At 41.7% G+C, this 19,477-nt stretch overlaps 1 protein-coding gene across 1 annotated transcript in view; it reads right to left on the bottom strand.

Moving 5' to 3' along the window:
- LOC115111487 (homeobox protein cut-like 2) overlaps nucleotides 1-18,255 on the bottom strand; it is a 119,194-nt gene extending 100,939 nt beyond the window's left edge. The window contains 1 exon segment of the mRNA XM_029637584.2: nucleotides 18,173-18,255. Coding sequence (XP_029493444.2) covers nucleotides 18,173-18,235 — 63 coding nt within the window. The 5' untranslated portion in view covers nucleotides 18,236-18,255.
- Nucleotides 18,256-19,477: the final 1,222 nt, after the last annotated feature.

Genomic DNA, 19,477 nt, shown 5'->3' with positions numbered 1-19,477 from the left:
GCCAGACCACCACTATCCCCCTCCTATCTAATTCCAAGAGCACTACATTATTCAATTTAATAAGCTCAAATAGCAGTGGGGCCCGTCATCATTAAAAATCCTTTACTTTTGCGCTGACTGCCAAGTCTGTTTTGCACTACAGACTGCAAAACCCAACAATGGCAGATTAGTGAAACCCTTCTCCCGTTGCAACAGAGGTTAATAAAAAGTGACAGGGCTAAGTCCGCTCCGATTAAGTATGCTGAGAGATAATATAGCAGTCTGTTACATCAGATGGTTATTGGATTAAACAGCATGCACAACAATTACATTTTTCTTTTTTTTCTTTTTCGGCACTCATTGAAATGGGCTCGGAGTCTGCGAGAACACTTCAAAAGGTGGTATTACAATAACCTCAGTTTTCAATAATCTCCCACTACTACAGGACGTACTGAAGCTGTTCGATCATACTGAGAGTCAACCCCTGGTGGATTGTTTTCACGATAATCCATTAATCACATCTGAAATCATGATGTGCTTTGAAAGGCTGGTTATGGCACACATCAACACCATCATCCCAGACACCAAGACCCACTTCAATTTGCAACAGATCCATAGATGACACAATCTCAAATGCACTCCACACTGCCCTCACCCACCTAGATAAGAGGAATACCTATGTGAGAATCAGTGGAGGCTCCTCAGGAGGAAGGGGAGGACCATCCTCTTCAGTGAATTTCATAAAAATGGTAATACATTTCAAAAGCTATCCTTTTTAGATAAAAGTATACTAAATATATTCATGTCACCAAATAACTGATGAAAAACACTATTTTGCAAAGAAGGTCTACGGTAGCCTCAACAGCACTATTTAGGGTAGCACAATGGTGTAGCCGGAGGACAGCTAGCTTTGATCCTCCTCTGGGTACATTGACTTCAATACAAAACCTAGTAGACTCATGTTTCTCACCCCATTCCATAGACTTACACAGTAATTATGACCACTTCCGGAGGACATCCTCCAGCCTATCAGAGCTCTTGCAGCATAATCTGACATGTTGTCCACCCAATCAAAGGATCAGATATTTGATCTAGTACTGAAAGCATAAGCTACAGCTAGCTAGCACTGCAGTGTATAAAATGTGGTGAGTAGTTGACTCAAAGAGAGAGCAAGATAATAGTTGAACAGTTTAGAACAAATTCATGTCTTCCAAAATGAAGGAGAAGCAAGAGATAGAGATTTTTTCATCATTTTTTCACTTTCACTTACTTAGCTAGCAAATGCAGCAAGCTAGTTTAGCCTCCTGAAACACCCTGCTCAAACAGAGGGATGCTATGTTAGCTAGCTGGTATTAATAATTTATTGCCACCGGGGCCCGCCTGTGTAACTGTTTACTGACTGTACACTAACCTTACTGCATGATTGTAGCGGGTTTACTAACGCGTTAGTTCTATTAGCTATCCTGAGTATGACATTACTTTAGCTAATATAGTGACAAAGATGTAGGCTGTGTGTAGCGGTTTGGTTTGATAACGTTTTTCACCTGGTCACATACAACTGATGTGTTGTGTATTGAAGTCCACAAGCGAAGGGAAGAGGTGAGAGGAGAAAGCGCACAGACGCTAGAAGGAATACAACGTGGCTGCTATGAAAGTGAACTGTGTTTACGTGTGATCAGGGGTGTATTCATTCTGCCGATTCTATTGAAAAAGTTTCCTAAACGGAGGCAAACGGAAGAAAATGGGGATAAACATACCTGCATTTGTTCAATAGAAACTCTAATTTGCAACTGTTGGACTAATGACTACACCCTATATCAGCTAGATGCAGGCGGTATTGAACGTTACTGTCTGTCCATGTGTCACTGTCTGTCACCTGAAACTTGTCTCTCAACCTGTGTGCACCTACGTTGTAAACTTTCATTCATAGGTAGCAACATCACGATGGGTATAGGGAACATTTGAGTATCATGTAGTAGCCTAAACCTAGCACTGTTACATTGAGCTGGGTGAATGGAATGAGAGTCATCCAAAATGCTGTAATAGAAATAAGGCCATGCTCATGAAAAACAAAAATTGTCCTCCCTCATTTTAAACGGCACTGACCGCCACTGGTGAGAATACTGTTCATAGACTACAGCTCATTGTTCAACACCATTGTCCCCTTCAAGCTCATTACCAAGCTTAGGCCCCTTGGACTTAACAACTCCCTCTGCAACTGGATCCTGGACTTCCTGACGGGCCAACCCCAGGTGGTGAGGGTAGGCAACATCACCTCCGCCATTGACCCGCAACACAGGGGCACCACAGGGGTGTTTACTTAGTCCCCTCCTGTACTCCATGTTCACCCACGACTGCGTGGCTACGCATGACTCCAACATCATCAAGTTTGCTGACGACACAATGGTGATAGGCCTTCAAGTTCCTCTGTGTCCAAATCACTAAGGACTTAAAATGGTCCACTCACACAGCGCATCTTCCCCCTCAGGAAGGTGAAAAGGTTTGGAATGGGCACTCAAATCTTGACTGGCTGCATCACTGCTTGGTACGACAACAGCACTGTCCTCGATCGCTTGGCGCTACAGAGGGTGGTGCGGATGGCCCAGTACATCACTGGGGTCAAGCTCCTTGCCATCCAGGACCTCTATACCAGGCGGTTTGAAGGGAAGACTGTTCTCTCTGCTTCCGCAAGTCAAGCGGTACCGGACACCAACAAGCTCCTGAACAGCTTCCATCTCCAAGCCATAAGACTGCTAAATAGCTAACAGAATGGCTACACGGACTATCTGACTTAACCCTTGTATTGTGTTTTATTTTTGCACTGTCTATATGCACACTCACAGGACTCTACTCACTCACTGACACTCCAATACACACATAACATGCACACACATTTATACTGACTTTACACACACGCACAATCATCTTCGATGCTGCTACTCTGTTTATCATATAAGCTGATGCCTAGTCACCTTACCCCTATACATATCTACCTCTATCCCTCCAGTACGCCTGCATATTGTAAATATGGTATTGAAGCTGACACTGTATTCAGCTTCTTACTTTGTTGTGTTCTTCTTATTTCTTATTTTAATTTCTTGTGTATAAATTACACCAAACCAGTGAACCAAAATGGAGCAGTTGGCAGGTTTTTTCTTAACCCTTGCTAGCATTTATTGAATTGAGCATGATACTTTAGGCTAGTTAGGTGGTCTTAGACCTTTGTCTTATGTCTTCTTGAATACAGAGTTGAGTCAATTTCTCCAAAGATGCCCATGTAGTAAACATATTGTAATTTACAGTATCTACCTTTTCCAAAGGGAGGGGTCAATCAGTGTGTCTCCTGGGGTATTCCCCACTGGCCCATTCCCTCTGATAAATTTCAGTGCCTTACGATTAGGTACATAAAATGAGTCATAGATCTGGACGGTAAGAGCTTGTCATTGAGGCTGATGCCAAGCCAGGCTCCACCTCCTCCAGATAGACTCCTCCAGATAGTCCCTCAGACTCCTCCAGATAGTCCCTCAGACTCCTCCAGATAGTCCCTCAGACTCCTCCAGATAGTCCCTCAGACTCTCAGACTCCTCCAGATAGTCCCTCAGACTCCTCCTATTGAACTGAAGATAAAGAAGGTTCCAATAAATGATGCTGATATTTCCTTGGAGACGTTGATGCTGCCACCCTGAAGCACGCGTTGCTTGCATATGAATACAAACTAACAAAACGGACTGTTTACTGGCTGTGTAAATTCAGACAAATGTACTTGTCGTAAAGTCAAGCACCGGCTCCTCTCTTTTCAATATTATGAAAAAAAAACGCCACCATTGGCAAGATAGCCACAAACCACCTGACCCTCTGTCTAATGCTTTCACATGCTGTTGTTATGACAATGTACTGTGTTTGTATCTTTGTGTAAACGCTTTTTACCGGTAAAACGATATGTAATCGATGAATCAATCCCACCATAAAAAGCAGGCATATCCATACAGTACATGTATTCATTAAAAATACAGATGCCATTCAATGGACTATTAATCCATGCATGAAATAAGCATGGAAATATCGCTTTGGAGTACATTCACTTTCATTTTTACACTCATGGTAATGTCTGAAGAATGCTGTCATTTCAGTCTCAGGGCCGGTGCAGTGAGGGTTGATGAGTTCAAAATGAATTTAGATGCACTGATGGACACTTGCTTCCCAGCCCAAGCTAATCATTGTGGCTAGTTCGTTTACACTGGTCCAAAATGACTCCCTGAATGACTGCCTTTGCATATTAAGCAGACAAGCAGACAATAGAGAAACTGCTGGTGCACAAGAGAGGAACTAAACATGAACAGTGACGTGGTGGGAAGAGACACCCCACTGGGCACAGACATTAGTTCAATGTTTAGTTTGATTTACATTTGGTTGAATTGTAAACTAACGTGAATTCAAAGTGAAATCAACCAACAATGTCACCATGTCATTGGATTTAGGTTCAAAGTTGGGTGAAAAAAAATGACGAAATTCCCTTAAGTTGATGACTTTCTGCAAATGCAAGCAGTTTTTCACACTGATTCAAAGTCATCAGACTTTCTTTTTTAAATTTTAAATTTTACACCCCTTTTCGTGGTATCCAATTGTTAGTAGTTACTATCTTGTCTCATCGCTACAACTCCCGTACGGGCTCGGGAGAGACGAAGCTCGAAAGCCATGCGTCCTCAAAAACACAACCCAACCAAGCCGCAATGCTTCTTAACACAGCGCGCATCCAACCCGGAAGCCAGCCGCACCAATGTGTCAAAGGAAACACCGTGCACAGGAGTCACTAGTGAGCGATGAGACAAGGATATCCCTACCGGCCAAACCCTCCCTAACCCGGACGACGCTAGGCCAATTGTGCGTCGCCTCATGGACCTCCCGGTCGCGGCCGGCTGTGACAGAGCCTGGGCTCGAACCCAGAGTCTCTGGTGGCACAGCTGGCACTGCAATGCAGTGCCTTATACCACAGGATGCCGTTAGACCAGTTTTTGCCCAGTGGGACAGTGTGCTCTAGAATGTATACAAATAGGAGTTGATTGATAGTCAGCATATTAAATAGTCCTGAGAGATGCATTCAAAATACAGTGCACAATGAACAGACTGTCACATACCTTTCCTAAGGTTACATGTTTAAATGTCTGTTTCAGACCCTACATCAAAAACACATATTGTGCATTTGTCTATTTCAGTAAATGGTGTCTCAATATTGGCAAAAAAAAGTACAACGTTAGGAGGTTTTAAAGGGGGCTTTAAAAGAAAAACTCAGAAAGTGTGTTTGCTACAGGCATGCAATCAGCGTGGAATTCAAAAGCTAGCCCAGATTCCACAGTTGTATAATCAGAGAGCAAATGGAGGAAATGAACCCTTTTGGCATCATGGCACAAAGACTCAAACATCTTCCCAAATCAGTAAGAAAGGCATTTTTAAAGTGACACCAACTACATTTTAGTCATTTAGCAGATATTATTTTCCAGAGCAACTTGCAGGTGCAATTAGTGTTAAGTGCCTTGCTTAAGGGCACATCAACAGATTGTTCACCTAGTCGGCTCGGGGATTTGAACCAGCGACTTTTCGGTTACTGGCCCAACGCTCTTAACCGCTAGGCTACCTGCCACCCTTTTGTGTAACTTTGCACAAAACCATATTACTACATATTACTACCACATCTACTATGAGTAGCAAATGGTGGATAATAATAAAGGACATACAAAGAATATTTTGTACACCTGATCAAAATGCTGAAGCATCCTTACACACAGAGACACACAGAGACACACAGAGACACACAGAGACAATATGAGGGCAGTTGAGAAAAGAGGAGTGATAATAACAGATCAAAGGAACTGAAAAACACCTCATATTTCTCTGCAGATATTGAGTCATAACTAGATCCTGACAGCTGTTGTGGAGTGGGCACTGAACGTAGGGTTTATAGGCCTCTCATTATTTAACATGTTAGAGTCTCCCTATGGCCCTATGAAAATTTCATGGCAGTATTACAGCTAGTTCACTGGCTCCTCACTACTACTCAAAGTTTATGCGCATGCAAATGGGAGAGAGAAGCCAAGGCAGCTATGATAAGGCCCTCTCTATTGGACTAACACAGACATAACAATAACTGTCCACTACTGTGTTCTTACAGAAGTAGACACCCACAATATGGAAAGACTGGGATGAGGAGGATTTGCTGGGACCTGAATATAACAATTTTGCTCTTACAGATAAGTATCAAAAGGCCAAAGCCCAGGCAAGACGGACCCATGACTGCAGTGGTGCAGTAACCTGACTTAGATGTTTCCTGTCTCTGGATCTGCATACAGAAAAAAAACATTCCTGTAAATAAAGACAGCTGTCTGGCAACTGTCTTCCCAGCGACAATTATATTGACCGTAGTCAGATGCTCCACTGATTAAAAATTGATCCATTTAGAAAATTCTAATCAACTGAACAGGATTCTTTCATATGTGGGATAAGGTGGAGTGGAGGTGGTGGTGGTGCAGCAGCTGACACAGACCTGCACCTCCACACAGCACCCGTCCCCTAGCGCACCGGGACCAGACACGGCCCAGACGTCCTGAATTATTCAGTAGTCTAGCAGAGGCTACGGCCACCTTGTCTATTTATGCGTGGCAGAAAGGGGTAGTGGCTCTAATGGCCTGTCCAGAGGAGCCCTGGGTCCCAGCGGAGTCACCCGTGGAGGGAGGAGGGGCCGTAGCGTAGGGCTGCAGGGGATGTAAGAGAGAATTCATCAGTGGCTGAGGTCACGGCGGGTTAATGATGTCGCACGTCTAGACGGACGCTGGGCTCACACCCTTCCCAAAAGGCTATGGGGGTGTGGCCCGGGTCCACTAATATTTTTATCTCTAAAGGAAAACTAGTGTCAGAACATTAACTCTTTGGGGGCATTTGTAATAACCTGGTGTAATTGACTTTCGTCATGGATCCACACATGGTTACACTGGGTGCATCCATATTTCAACCACCACATAAACCAAATTAAACAATGACCATCTCGGCTGCTGGTGATATGTACTGGGATTTGCTATATGTTTTGATGGCGCTGTCTACCACAACATGCTATCTAAATAGAAAATCCCTCAGGTGAAGACAGAGAGTTCACTTCATATCATAAACAACTGAATACATCAAAATGAGGGGATACCTCTTCAATTCACAATCACTAGGAGGAATTCTAAGCTCGCCTACAGAGCCCCCTTGATTAGTGACTACATACACTTACCCCCTTATCATCACACAGACAACTAAAACCACTACAGTGGCACCTCCACCACGGTAGAGAACAGTGGAGACTTGAGGGAGGAGCTAAAGGAGGTTGGGCTCATTGTAATGGCTGGAATAGAATAAATGGAACGCTGTCAAACATGTGGTTTCCATATGTTTGATACCGTTCCATTTATTCCATTCCAGCCATTACAATGAGCCTGTTCTCCTATAGCTCCTTCCACCAGCATCCTCAGGCAGAGAGTCATTCAGTAATCAGGGCATCTCTCCCTGAGAGGTTAAGGCACAAGGGTGGGGAACACTCTTGGCAACCGCTCTGTTGCCATGAGTTCTTCTATCACCTTGGTGATCATGTTGTGTCACGCAGGCCTGGGCAACTACAATCGGGGGCCTGATTGGTGTCACATTTTTGCCCCAGCTAACACACCTGAGTCAAATAATCAACTAATCATGATCTTCAGTTAAAAATGCAATTAGTTTAAATCAGGTGTGTTTGCTAGGGATGGGGGGAAAGTGTGACACCAATCAGGCCCCGAGGACTGGAGATGCCCAGACCTGTATGTAGTGCATCCGCCCAATCTATCTAAGGGATAAGCACTACAGGAAAAACAGGCACAGGAGTGCACAACCTCCTGTGTAGTCCAGAGACAAGCCAATCAACAACAGCAAAACACATCTAGGCAAAGTAGCACCGACAGAGAGGGGAGTAAATTCAGATTGACAAACTGGTGAAAAGTAATCAACAGTATACCCAAGCACCAAGCCATCGTCAATTGACAGGACAAAAAGATAATCAAGTCCAGGCTGGGGTTAAAGAAGCATATTTATAATATCATCCAAAATAGATTCATGAACTTCAAGGTTGGGTTCTTTAAGAGAGTGTGCTCGATAGGTCTGATGAGGCGGAATTAGTTTAGCCTTCAATAGGCATATGTACTCCCACTCCCCACCACTGCTCTCTGCTTATCCTGCATCTGATGCCAAGCACATTTACTGTTGAGGTCAACATCTCTGCCATGATTGAACCAAACCAAGGGCATCCCATGGCAGGGTAGAGAGGACACACACACACACCCCTCTCTTATTTACACAAATGTCATTTCCACAGCTCCGTCCCTCAAGGTGACTGACTATGCACATAACTTAGAGATCCACACGGGCTCTCCTGATGGGGATGTCATAACAATGAGAAAACAAGGTGGGGGAGATGCACTATGAACATTCAAAACACTGTGAAAACAGAAGTCGACAAAAGGCAACAACCAATGTCAAATGTGTTCTAAATAATCATTTTATACACAAGAATTGCAAACCAGTTGGAAATATGCAAATCACAAGATGTTTTGTGTGTAATATGGCTATGGCTAATGAGCATGTGCTATTTTTAACATTCATCCACAGGCATGCAATTTGAGAGCAACATGAACTCATCCTCTGTGCAAAGACAGTCATGCTGCCTAAAGCTACAACTCCTGATGTGAGGAGAGAGAGCACCTAGGGTAAGGGATGCACTTTAAATGCTGCCCTATTCAGCGATCCACTGGTCCACTGGTGTGTCATAATATAGGCGCTGGCCCTCAGGTTTAAACCTCCCTAGAGACGGAAGAGAAAGGGAGACATCCCACACACACATTTTTCTGTTTCAATGGAAGTCAATGAACTACATAGACCAGACCCAGCTGCTATCGCATTGGTGTTTATGGGAGAGCCACCCCCTGAAGTAGACAGGAACTTACAATTTAAAAAAAACGGTAAACAGCCTGAGTGAACTATCTTCATTTATCTGCCATCTTTGCCTCCCTATTCCTGCTCTTCTCTTCAGGGTTTTCTTCCTCCAGTCCCATCCTGTAGAAGCCTAGAGCAACGTTTAGCTAAACCTGCTGGCCTACGTAGGCAGAGAGAGTCCCCAGAGGGCTGAACAATCAGACAATTTCAAGATCATGAAGCATTAAACCAATCCCGGCAGGGTACACTAATTAAACAGCCGAGCCCAGCACAGCCAACCAATCCCCACAGAGCAATTAAATCCATCCCCTCTAAAACACTGTAGAACCTGTCTGGGGAAAACAGCCAAGAAGAGAGAGAGGGAAAAAAATTATCATAAAATTAATCTGGAAAAAAGGGAAAAACTATAGGAGAATGCAGTAAGAGACTAACAAGGGAAATTGAAAAGGAGCGATTTAATTCAGCTCTTTGTTCTTTTTCTCCTTTATTTAAAAAAAAATTACAATTCAAAATGCCTAAACAGTCCTTTTCTTTCAACTGACGAGGGGGATTCTGTGACCACATTATAATGCAAAAACAGTGACCCTGTTGCCATGAAAAAGTGCATATTTAATTAAGATTAGAGAGTTCAGGAGCCACCTTGAGACTAGCAAAAAGAGAGGCCTGCCTCAGGGCCTACATTACAGAGCTGCGAACACAGTTGCAACACACAATCAATACCCCAACGTCCTCCGCCATCAACATAAATTAGAAAGTGACAACAGAAGGATGCCATCAGTTGTGATTCCAAAATAAGCGTTTGCATGGAAACAGAGGCGTGAGGAATGGGGAGAGGGGAGCATGGCTATGTGGGGGCAGAACTGATGTCTGCGACATTGCTCTCTCATCCCTCAGAACATACCCAGCAATCTGGGAACATTCCCAGAACATTAGCTAACATTCCCATTAAGTTCTAGTTTTGGATGATAACGTTTGGATGATAACGTCCCACAAACATTCAAAGAATGTTTTTGATCGCCAAATATAAAAATAGTTTATTCAATATCCTTGGAATATCCTAACATTCACTAAAATGTTGGTCACAACATCTGTAAAAAAGACCACAGAACATTCCCCTAACGTTCTCATTAGGTTGCCAGGGAATGTAATTACATAATGTTCCGGTAATGTTCATACTGCCGCAACAAAATGTGGGAGCAATAGAAGTGGTTCTGAGGAAACATGACAGGAACGTTCTGCTAATGTTGATGGATATGTTATTCAAAACACACAACAACAAGCAGGGAATATTCCTACAATGGTCTCATAAAGTTATAGTGTGACATTATGATGGTTCTAATAACATTCCCTGAACATACTCCAGCAATAAAGTGCTGGAGCAATAGAAGTTCCCGGAATATTCCGTTCATGTTGAAGATATTACAACTAACACCTATAAGAACAAACGTTCCTGCAAGACACTTATAAAAGTATTAAGGTTATGACGATCCAGAATTGTTCTAAAAACATACTTCAACAATAATGGGAGTAGTTCTAAACACATTGCTGCAATGTTCTGCTAATATTGATGTATTGATTTAAAGAAATGGCATTTCAATCTTCTTACATGATTATATTTTATAAGGGTACTGTCCAGACATAGCTGGAGCTTTTTAAAAGAATGGTAATCAAGTAGGATTGAACCTGCGATCTGCCATCTTCAAGCCCTGTAGGCTACTAATAAAAATCAAAACAGCCAGACTTTACAGTATATAAAAAACAGTTGTCGAGTAAGAAATAATAAAGGATACTTCTTTTTCTAGACAAAGACCAGAACCTGGAAGTCAGAATAAAGGTGTAAACAGCTTTATATTTGTGTTAGTTTCATCCCAGCAGGCGCAGTGTAACAACTCCAGGGATCCCACTCCACCATTCCACTCTTTCTGCTCCAGCCATTACCACGAGCCCATCCTCCCCAATTAAGGTGCCGCCAAACTCCTAAGCCTGATACAACCATTGTAAGAATGTCATCATCAGATTTTGTGTTTTGGGAACCTATCTCTTGTAATGTCCCCACAATGTTCCTATGTTCCCACAACCTAAAGGAACAATAAAATAACATTAAAAAATGTGTTCTGGGAACATTCTTGCAACGTCAGGGGATTGTTTTTTCAACCTAATAAAAACATTGTAATCATCAGCACAACTGGACAGTTTTTTTGTTTTGGGAACATATCTTTTGTCATGTCCCCACCATGTTACCACAACCTAAAGAAATGTGTTAGTTTGAAGGAAGTTGCTAACTGCTAACTAGCAAGACTTCCAGTCATTGCGCTAATGCTAGTTAGCATTGACTCGCAAAACTACCTCTGTATTTCAAAATACCGAACTATCCTTTCAGCTTTTATTTAGCTGGAAGTACAGAGACAAGACAAATGCATTTTCCTTATGGTGTTGAAGAGATGCAGAAATTACCAAAGAAGAGATATGACAAGAGCAGTAGCGATGGCAGGGAAACAGTGGTCTGGATGGAGAGATAGACTTGCTCTCTCTTCTCTCTCTGGAGCGTGATAGCAGCTGCACAAAGACAGGACTGGCTAAAATAACAAGCCTGATTCATCGGTTTTTATTTTAACACACCTTTTGTATCATTTTGATAAAACAGAGGACATCTGCTTAGAAATAAAAAAGCTGTTTTGATATATATTTTTTTAACACAGAAATAAAGGGGCCATATTTTCTCTTCCGTCTTCTGTTAAAATGAGGACAAATGGGCCCTAGAAAGGTGTGCAACGTAGAGTCCACCATATTCCTCCTTTCTAGTAAACACTCTGAGCAATGACACATAAGACCACCAGGGATCCCCAGAGACCCTTGAGAAGAGCAGGGAGGCATTGACGTCAAGAGCTTAGGGGCCCAGGAGCACCCTCCACACTATCCACAGCTCCACTGCACAACAGAACAGGCCTGCTAGCATCCTCACATTTACATTACATTTAAGTCATTTAGCAGACGCTCTTATCCAGAGCGACTTACAACCACACATCATACAACATACAAAGCCAAGCGCTCACACAAAAACCAGGGTCTCCTTTTTATCCCCGAGAACAAAATGGACAATAGGGGGATGAATTACAGCCACTGAAGCCCTGCCAAATACAGCAGAGAAAGGCTGGAAGAGGGACGAGAAAGATAGAGAAAGGGGAGGAAAATGGAGGGGATTCAATGTAAGCTCAGTAAAATGAACAAGAAAGGCTGGTGCTCAATACGTCTGCAGTGTTGTCAGACAATCAAAACAAATAAAGAGCGGCCGCTGTAGAGATACACAACTCAATATGGACTCACTGGGCAGGAGACTGGCTGCCAGCAGGGAGAAGGGACACCGCTTTATACCCATACCGATGAGCCACTACCTCTCCCGCTGAATCTCCCCTGGCCTGCCTGCCTGGCCAACTGCTGTGGAAGAGGAGCCTGCCGCCATGGAACCTTCATCCTGCAGACTAATGTGTCCCTGAAGTTTTGTTAAAGCTGGTTATTTACTCCTGCAAAGCAATTGCTTCAGCCTAGGGGCAGCAGAATAAACAAAATAAAAAACAGGACTGTGAAACAGCGCATGCCTTTTGCAATGAAGCACTGTCAACTACCAAGGGGGATTACTGCTTCAAAATTGGGGTGCAGGATTTGGATAGGACATTTAGGTAAGGCTGAATGCTAAATCAGAGGGTGAGACACCTGAGAAGAATACAGAGGGTCATAAACAGATGATCAAAAACTAATCCATGTTTCTTAAACAATATCTCAATGCATATCCTTGTTAGAAATGTTCTCACACTGTTCAAAGAAGAAAGCCTATGACTAGTTCTGTGAATGCAAGAACTCATCACCATTACAAAGACATCATCACACACCCATATCAAACTGCAGTACTTATCCTGCGAACAGGGGCATGAGGTAAAAACGAATGCGGATGGGTATGGAAATCTGCTCGAAGGAAGGTCAAAGTGATTAAGCTGACATTAATGACAGGTCTACTCTTTCTGTGTGAATGCTCACCGTAGCTGTCTCTAAACCCATTTGTAATTCCGCTCCAAACGATGAAGCATCTGCTTTGAAGTCTCTACCACTAATGCTACACAGAGAGGTTAAACAGCTTAATGCTGAAGTCTGTTTCACTTCTCTCTCTAATGTTGCCTGCGTTTTATATACCCGGGTTGTGGCTCCTGGATTTCACAACTCAATTTACCCCAGCTAGTTCTGTAAAAGCTCTCTCCTTTCTTATTTCCTGTCCTTCTCACTGTCAAAGAATAAGAAGGGGCTTATGGTAAATGAGACCATGGCAGACGTAACCCGTCCGTTATCTCCCAATGAGGAGGTGTGAAAGCATGTTTGAAGAATGTTTATCTAGCAGGGCATGGATGCAACACAGACCTGTGGTGATGAGGCTGCATCTTCAGTCCCACTGCTTCTAAAAACCATGCTTAATCCACTGTGGCTTGGTTTGGAAAGGTCTGTCAAAGAGGAGATTGCAGGTCTAAACGGATGGACCTATCTTCTCTTTACTCGAGTATAAATTTAGGTCAGCTTGGTATCCATCTCTGACTCTGCATACGTTTGTATGTGGGAGTGAGTCAATAAAGACAATCTACACGTTTGCATTACATGTGCATGTATGAGTATGGCTGTCCTTATGTGATTAATATGTACCCTATGGAGGAGGTACGTGTCCACATGCCTACACACAAGCGTGTATGTGTGTGCATGAGCGTGTCGGTCTGTGTGTGCATTTTCCTATTTCATACCCTGGGGCTCTGTCTCCACCCATGCTGCCTCCCTGGGTTGCCCATGCTGTTTGTGGTTGAGGCTATCAATGGCTGCCTCTAGAGCTATTTCCCCCTCTCCTCCTTTATAGATCACTCAGTCATATTGGACAAAGCTTTCTCAGGACACAAACCCTAACCCTCAACCCTATAGTGCCCTAGACCTGGCATTTCCGGTAAATTATGAAATGATGGTAGGGCCTTATGTGACAAAAACAATAACGAGAAACAAATCTATTAAAGCATGAATGAAAGGGAATGAGAGACCTGTTTTCACAGCCAATTTGAGATTGCAGGGTTGGGTTTAGGGAGGCGGGAGCAGCCGGCAAACGGCACACAGAGAGAGCAGGCTGGTAGCAGCGGCAGCCAGGCTCACAGGCTGCAAAGCAATTTCACTGTTTGGCAATACTGTTGTCTCTGTCTGTGGATTAGAGCTGACACGGGATCGCCTGAGTCATGCTAAATGTATACAATCACAGCCTTTCGTTCCTGATCTAAACTCACTGCCTCAGAGAATGATGGAGAGAAGAGTATGAAGATGTGTGGGTCTGGAAAATACCATCAAATAAGTGCATTGCTTTTAAACCATATATAATGAATCCAGCATTCCATCACTATAAGACAACAGGAGGATTCTCAAATGTATTTTATATAAACTGGGAGCACAGTAATGATTTGAAGCTATAGTTGGTGTCTACATTTGGACAAGGTTACCTGGAAATCTGATAAAACACATTGCGTTACACTTCAAAATGTACCTGATGAAGGTTGATTACTTTAAAAAATTATCTTCTAAACACATGATGTTTCCTCTATGATATTTTGGATAGCTAAAGTGTGCTTTATATTGTGAAAACAATAAACAATGTTATTACAATGTAATAACTTCGTAAACTGTGTCCTCTTGTAGTCTGACCTCACCTTTTTGTCACCTGGGTCTGAGAATGCTCCCTACTGGCTGAATGATATCCTAATTCCTGGGCGTTCTCGCTATTGGCTAAGACTTGGCTTGGGCCCGGCAGGACATCTCCTGACCCGTCCTTTCCATGGTCGCCCACGGAAATGCCATCTGGCTGGGGTGAATGATTACACTGGCAATGTCCGTGTGACCTGCGGCCAGCGGGAACCAAGGTCACTCCACCTCAATGCTCACTTTACCTGTTCTCTTTTTGTTAGGTTCGGGGTGAATCAGCCATCTCTGACTATTCTACCACAGAAATCAAGTTCACACACAAATTAATTAAAAATGAAAAGCTGAAATGTCTTGAGTCAATAAGTATTCAACCACTTTCTTATGGAAAGCCTAAATAAGTTCAGGAGTAAATATTTGCTTAACAAGCCACATAATAAGTTGCAAGCACTCATGCAATAATAGTGTTTAACATGGTTTTTGAATGACTAGCTCATATCTCTGTACCCCAGACATACAATTATCTGTAAAAGGTCCCTCAGTCGAGCAGTGAATTTCAAACACAGATTTAACCACAAAGACCAGGGAGGTTTTCCAATGCCTCGCAAGGAAGGGCACCGATTGGTAGATTAAAAATAAAACAGACACTGAATATCCCTTTGAGCATGGTGAAGTTATTAAGTACACTTTGGATTGTATATCAATACACCCAGTCACTACACAGATACAGGTGTCCTTCCTAACTCTGTTGCCGGAGGGGAAGGGATTTCACTATGAGGCCAATGGTGTTCAGAAAACTGAGAATGGATCAACAACATTGTTGTTACTCCACAATACTAACCTAATTGACAGAGCGAAAATAATGAAGCCTGTACAGAATACAAATATTCCTAAACATGCATCCTGTCTGCAACAAGGCATTAAAGTAATATTGAAAATCATGTGACAAAGCAATTATGAATATGCCTGAATACAAAGTGTGATGTTTGGGGAAAATCCAATACAGCACACTACTGAGTGCCACTCACCATATTTTCAAGCATAATATCTGGCTGCGTCATGTTATGGGTATTCTTGTAATAGTTAAGGACAAAAAATAAACTGAATGGAGCTAAGCACAGGCAAAATCCTAGAGGAAAACCTGGTTCAGTCTGCTTTCCACACTGGGAGATGAATTCACTTTCAGCAGGACAATAACCTAAAACAATAACCTAAGGCCAAATCTACACTGGAGTTGCTTACCATGAAGACAATTAATGTTCCTGAGTCACAGTTTTGATTTAAATCTGCTTGAAAATCTATGACAACACTTGAAAATGGTTGTCCAGCAATGATCAACAACCAATTTGACAGAGCTTGAAGAATGTTGAAAAGAATAATGTGCAAATATTGCACAATCCAGGCTTAGAGACATACCCAGAAAGACTAACAGCTGTAATCTGTGCTAAAGGTGATTCTAACATGTATTGACTCAGGGGTGTGAATACTTATGTAAATTAGATAATTCTGTATTTCATTTTCAATTCATTTGCAAACATGTTTTCACTTTGTCATTGTGTGTAGAAAACCCCCCGACTTTAATCAATTTTTAATTCGGGCTATAGGCCCTGAAGGCCATGTAGATATAAGTTTTATAGTAATTTCTATAGATTCTATAAAATGTTCACTTTAGCCTACTATATAAACTCCAACATATGACTGACATCAATATTGGGATTTTTCAAGATGTTTCTTTTGAGTAATATTGCATTATTCAGTTAACAGTAATTTAGTCATGTTATCATTTTCAACGTTACATTATGAACATGAATGACTTTGTCAAACAGAATATCAGTGGCCTCCCGCTACGTTAAATCATAGACTTGATAGATATTTAGATATTTTGGTTGGAAACAGTTTATTTTGAGGTGTCAGGCCTCATTCAGGTAGAAAAAAAGTAATGTGCAAATTGATTTATTCGACTCAAACCTGAAAAAATGAGAAGTTGGCAATTTGATTCTAAGCATTGGCCACTAATGCCAGGATTGCAGCAAATTAATTATGTAAAAACATGCTATTTTGTAAGAGGAAAGACGTAAATTAATCTCGACGTAGCCTATAGCTACATAATAGCTAAACTCGCCCTTTGCATCACTGATTAAATGAGTAGTCCAGCGATTGGGGGGCACAATAACAACCGGCCACACAAGACAACCCAGAACAGATCAGATTTCTTTTCGGCAGGCTTTTCCGCGGGACCTGGCTTGCCATGCTCCAGTCATTTCTCATATTACAGAACATCAATCATACAGTAGAGACTGTGCTTTTGCGCTGGCCGAGCCTGATTTACAAACATTAGCGAGGAATACAATTACAACAGTCCTTGCCCGAATAGCCTTGTGCTCACAATGCGGCTCGAGATGAGAGGAAGGGGCTATAAACATATGTACCGAGACTCACAGATAAGCGAATTACATCGTCAACACTCTGGCTTTTTAGTGATGTCAAGTCTTACAGAAATTCAATTGAAAAGGTTAATAAAAACGCTATAGTCGTATGTCAGTAGCCTAATAGGTTGTAAAACTATTTGTCAATTTACTAGACAAGTTTGTAAAACAGGATCATTGACAACTTTGTGATAACCAAGTCAATATAAGCTGTCTATTTTGTGAAATCCTCATTCAAATGTCTGACTATTCACTGAACACGCGTTGCATTAATCCTAAATCATTGCCCTTAGTCAAACAGACTATCATGATTTTACACATATGTTTTAACGTGCAACACCGGAATGAACAACAGCCTAAATAGATTACATGATAACGTCGTTGGTAGACTCAGCCTATAATAAATACGCGTCAAGTTTTTTCTGACTGGGCTATTATCTAAAAGAGAAATAACAGTCAATCAAGAAGGCTATCCAACCGTAGCCTATAGCCTATAGCTTGAATAAGTGATGATTATTTAGCAGACGAACAGAAGAAGAAAAAACTTTCATCAATCTAATTGTGGCAAACAAAGTTGATTTACAAGCAAAAACGAATGATCATATTGTTATCAAACACAGAAAATAAAAATAGAACCAAATGTCGCTAAAGAGATCGTAAAACCACGCACCATCATGACACAAATGGAATAAAACATTAAGCTGGTGAAAAGTTACGTCCTTGGAGCAAGATTCACGAGGACATAAAAAGTTTCAATCCGTTCTGTCTACACCACTGATGGGCATTATAAAGACCGAATCGTATAAAAATAAGGTCTGTGTCCGTGGTGCTGATCCCAGTGGTGAACGCAGAGCGGAGGCTACAGAGCGCCTGTGCTACTCTATGGTCGTTCCATCGCTGATCAATGATTGAACTGAACAAAGGCAGAAAAGGATCAATTTCTAATAACTATCAATGCAACACCGCCGATTTCTTTCTCCATTCGTCCACAATAACATATTTCCCATCATTTTAAAGTATACAATGTTCTATGAACACATGCAAGCAAAAAGGTAAAGGATAACACTAACCTGAAGCCGCCGTAGATCAAATTTCTTCCAATATTGAAACATCGATCCCACATCGGCGGCCATCTTGGGGGATATTGAAGATATTTTTTTCAGCGGCTGCAATAAATATGTGGGCTGGATTTCCCTTGTTAAACAACGTTAACGATTACTCGTTCTACTTTTTAAAAAATGCAACGAACACAAGAAAGTCCACTGAACTAACGCAAATGTGTTTGTTAAAAAAAAAGTGATGTCCTGGTGGACCGCGAGTGTTTTTGAAAAGAAAAATAGTATCAACGCATTTGTGCAGTCCCGGTTATCCGGACAAATTGCATTTGATTTTGGTTTGTCAAAGTTATCAATAATGACGTAAGGGGTTGATCAATAGCCTACCGTCTGGTAAAGGGAAGGAGAACAACAATGTAATCTATGCATATTGTGCTTATGGAAATCCGTCTACCATGGTATAAAACAGTTGCGTCCATATCTTCAGTCCTTAATAATAGTAGCCTAAATAGTGAAATACACAGAACACCTCTTTTTATGTTTACACCCCTCCCTCCATTAGTTTAGGCTACAAATAACAGTGAATGGATGAATAGACTATATATCCATTGCACTTTGGATTTCTGCTCATCTGAATAAATAGGCGCAGATCATTGGCAATGCTCTGCTCTGGTGAACGAATAAAAACTAGTTTAATTTGTGATAATGCTAATTCATTACCATTTCAAAATGTGAAATAGTAATATCACAAAAACCTTAGCGCACATGCACACGCGCGCACACACATACATACATACATTGACGCTACACACATATCACAACTGCTGCTACAATACTCTTATTTACTATTGCTAGTACTGCACAATTCAAATTCTTGCCCCAAAATCCCCCTTCCCACTTAATGTGTCGTGAAAATTGTTATGAAATGTAATGTCATGTAATATTTTAAATAGAATATAACTGCCTTAATGTTGCTGGACCCCAGGAAGAGTAGCTGCTGCTTTGTGTAAATATTGTACTATAGATTGTTGCCTTCCTGTTTTATACTTGTGCTAAAATGTACTATTCTATTCTACTGAGCCATTTACTTTATATTTGTAATTCTTATATTTGATTATTTCTTATTGTTGTTGTATTGTCTAGAAGGGACCTGCATGTAAGCATTTAATTGGACAGTATATACCATGTGTATCTTGTACATATGACTTATAAAAACTTGAAACTAATTTGAAATAACTTCATAAACATTTCACTGTCTAAACTTTGCAAAATGATTCCCACACATGCCTAGTTACTGATTATTTAGATATGTCAAAGATC

This window comes from Oncorhynchus nerka, linkage group LG27 (genome assembly GCF_034236695.1).
Source record: "Oncorhynchus nerka isolate Pitt River linkage group LG27, Oner_Uvic_2.0, whole genome shotgun sequence".
NCBI lineage: Eukaryota > Metazoa > Chordata > Actinopteri > Salmoniformes > Salmonidae > Oncorhynchus > Oncorhynchus nerka.
The sequence above is the reverse complement of the archived record's forward strand: the minus strand, read 5'-3'. Positions and strand labels throughout refer to the sequence as shown.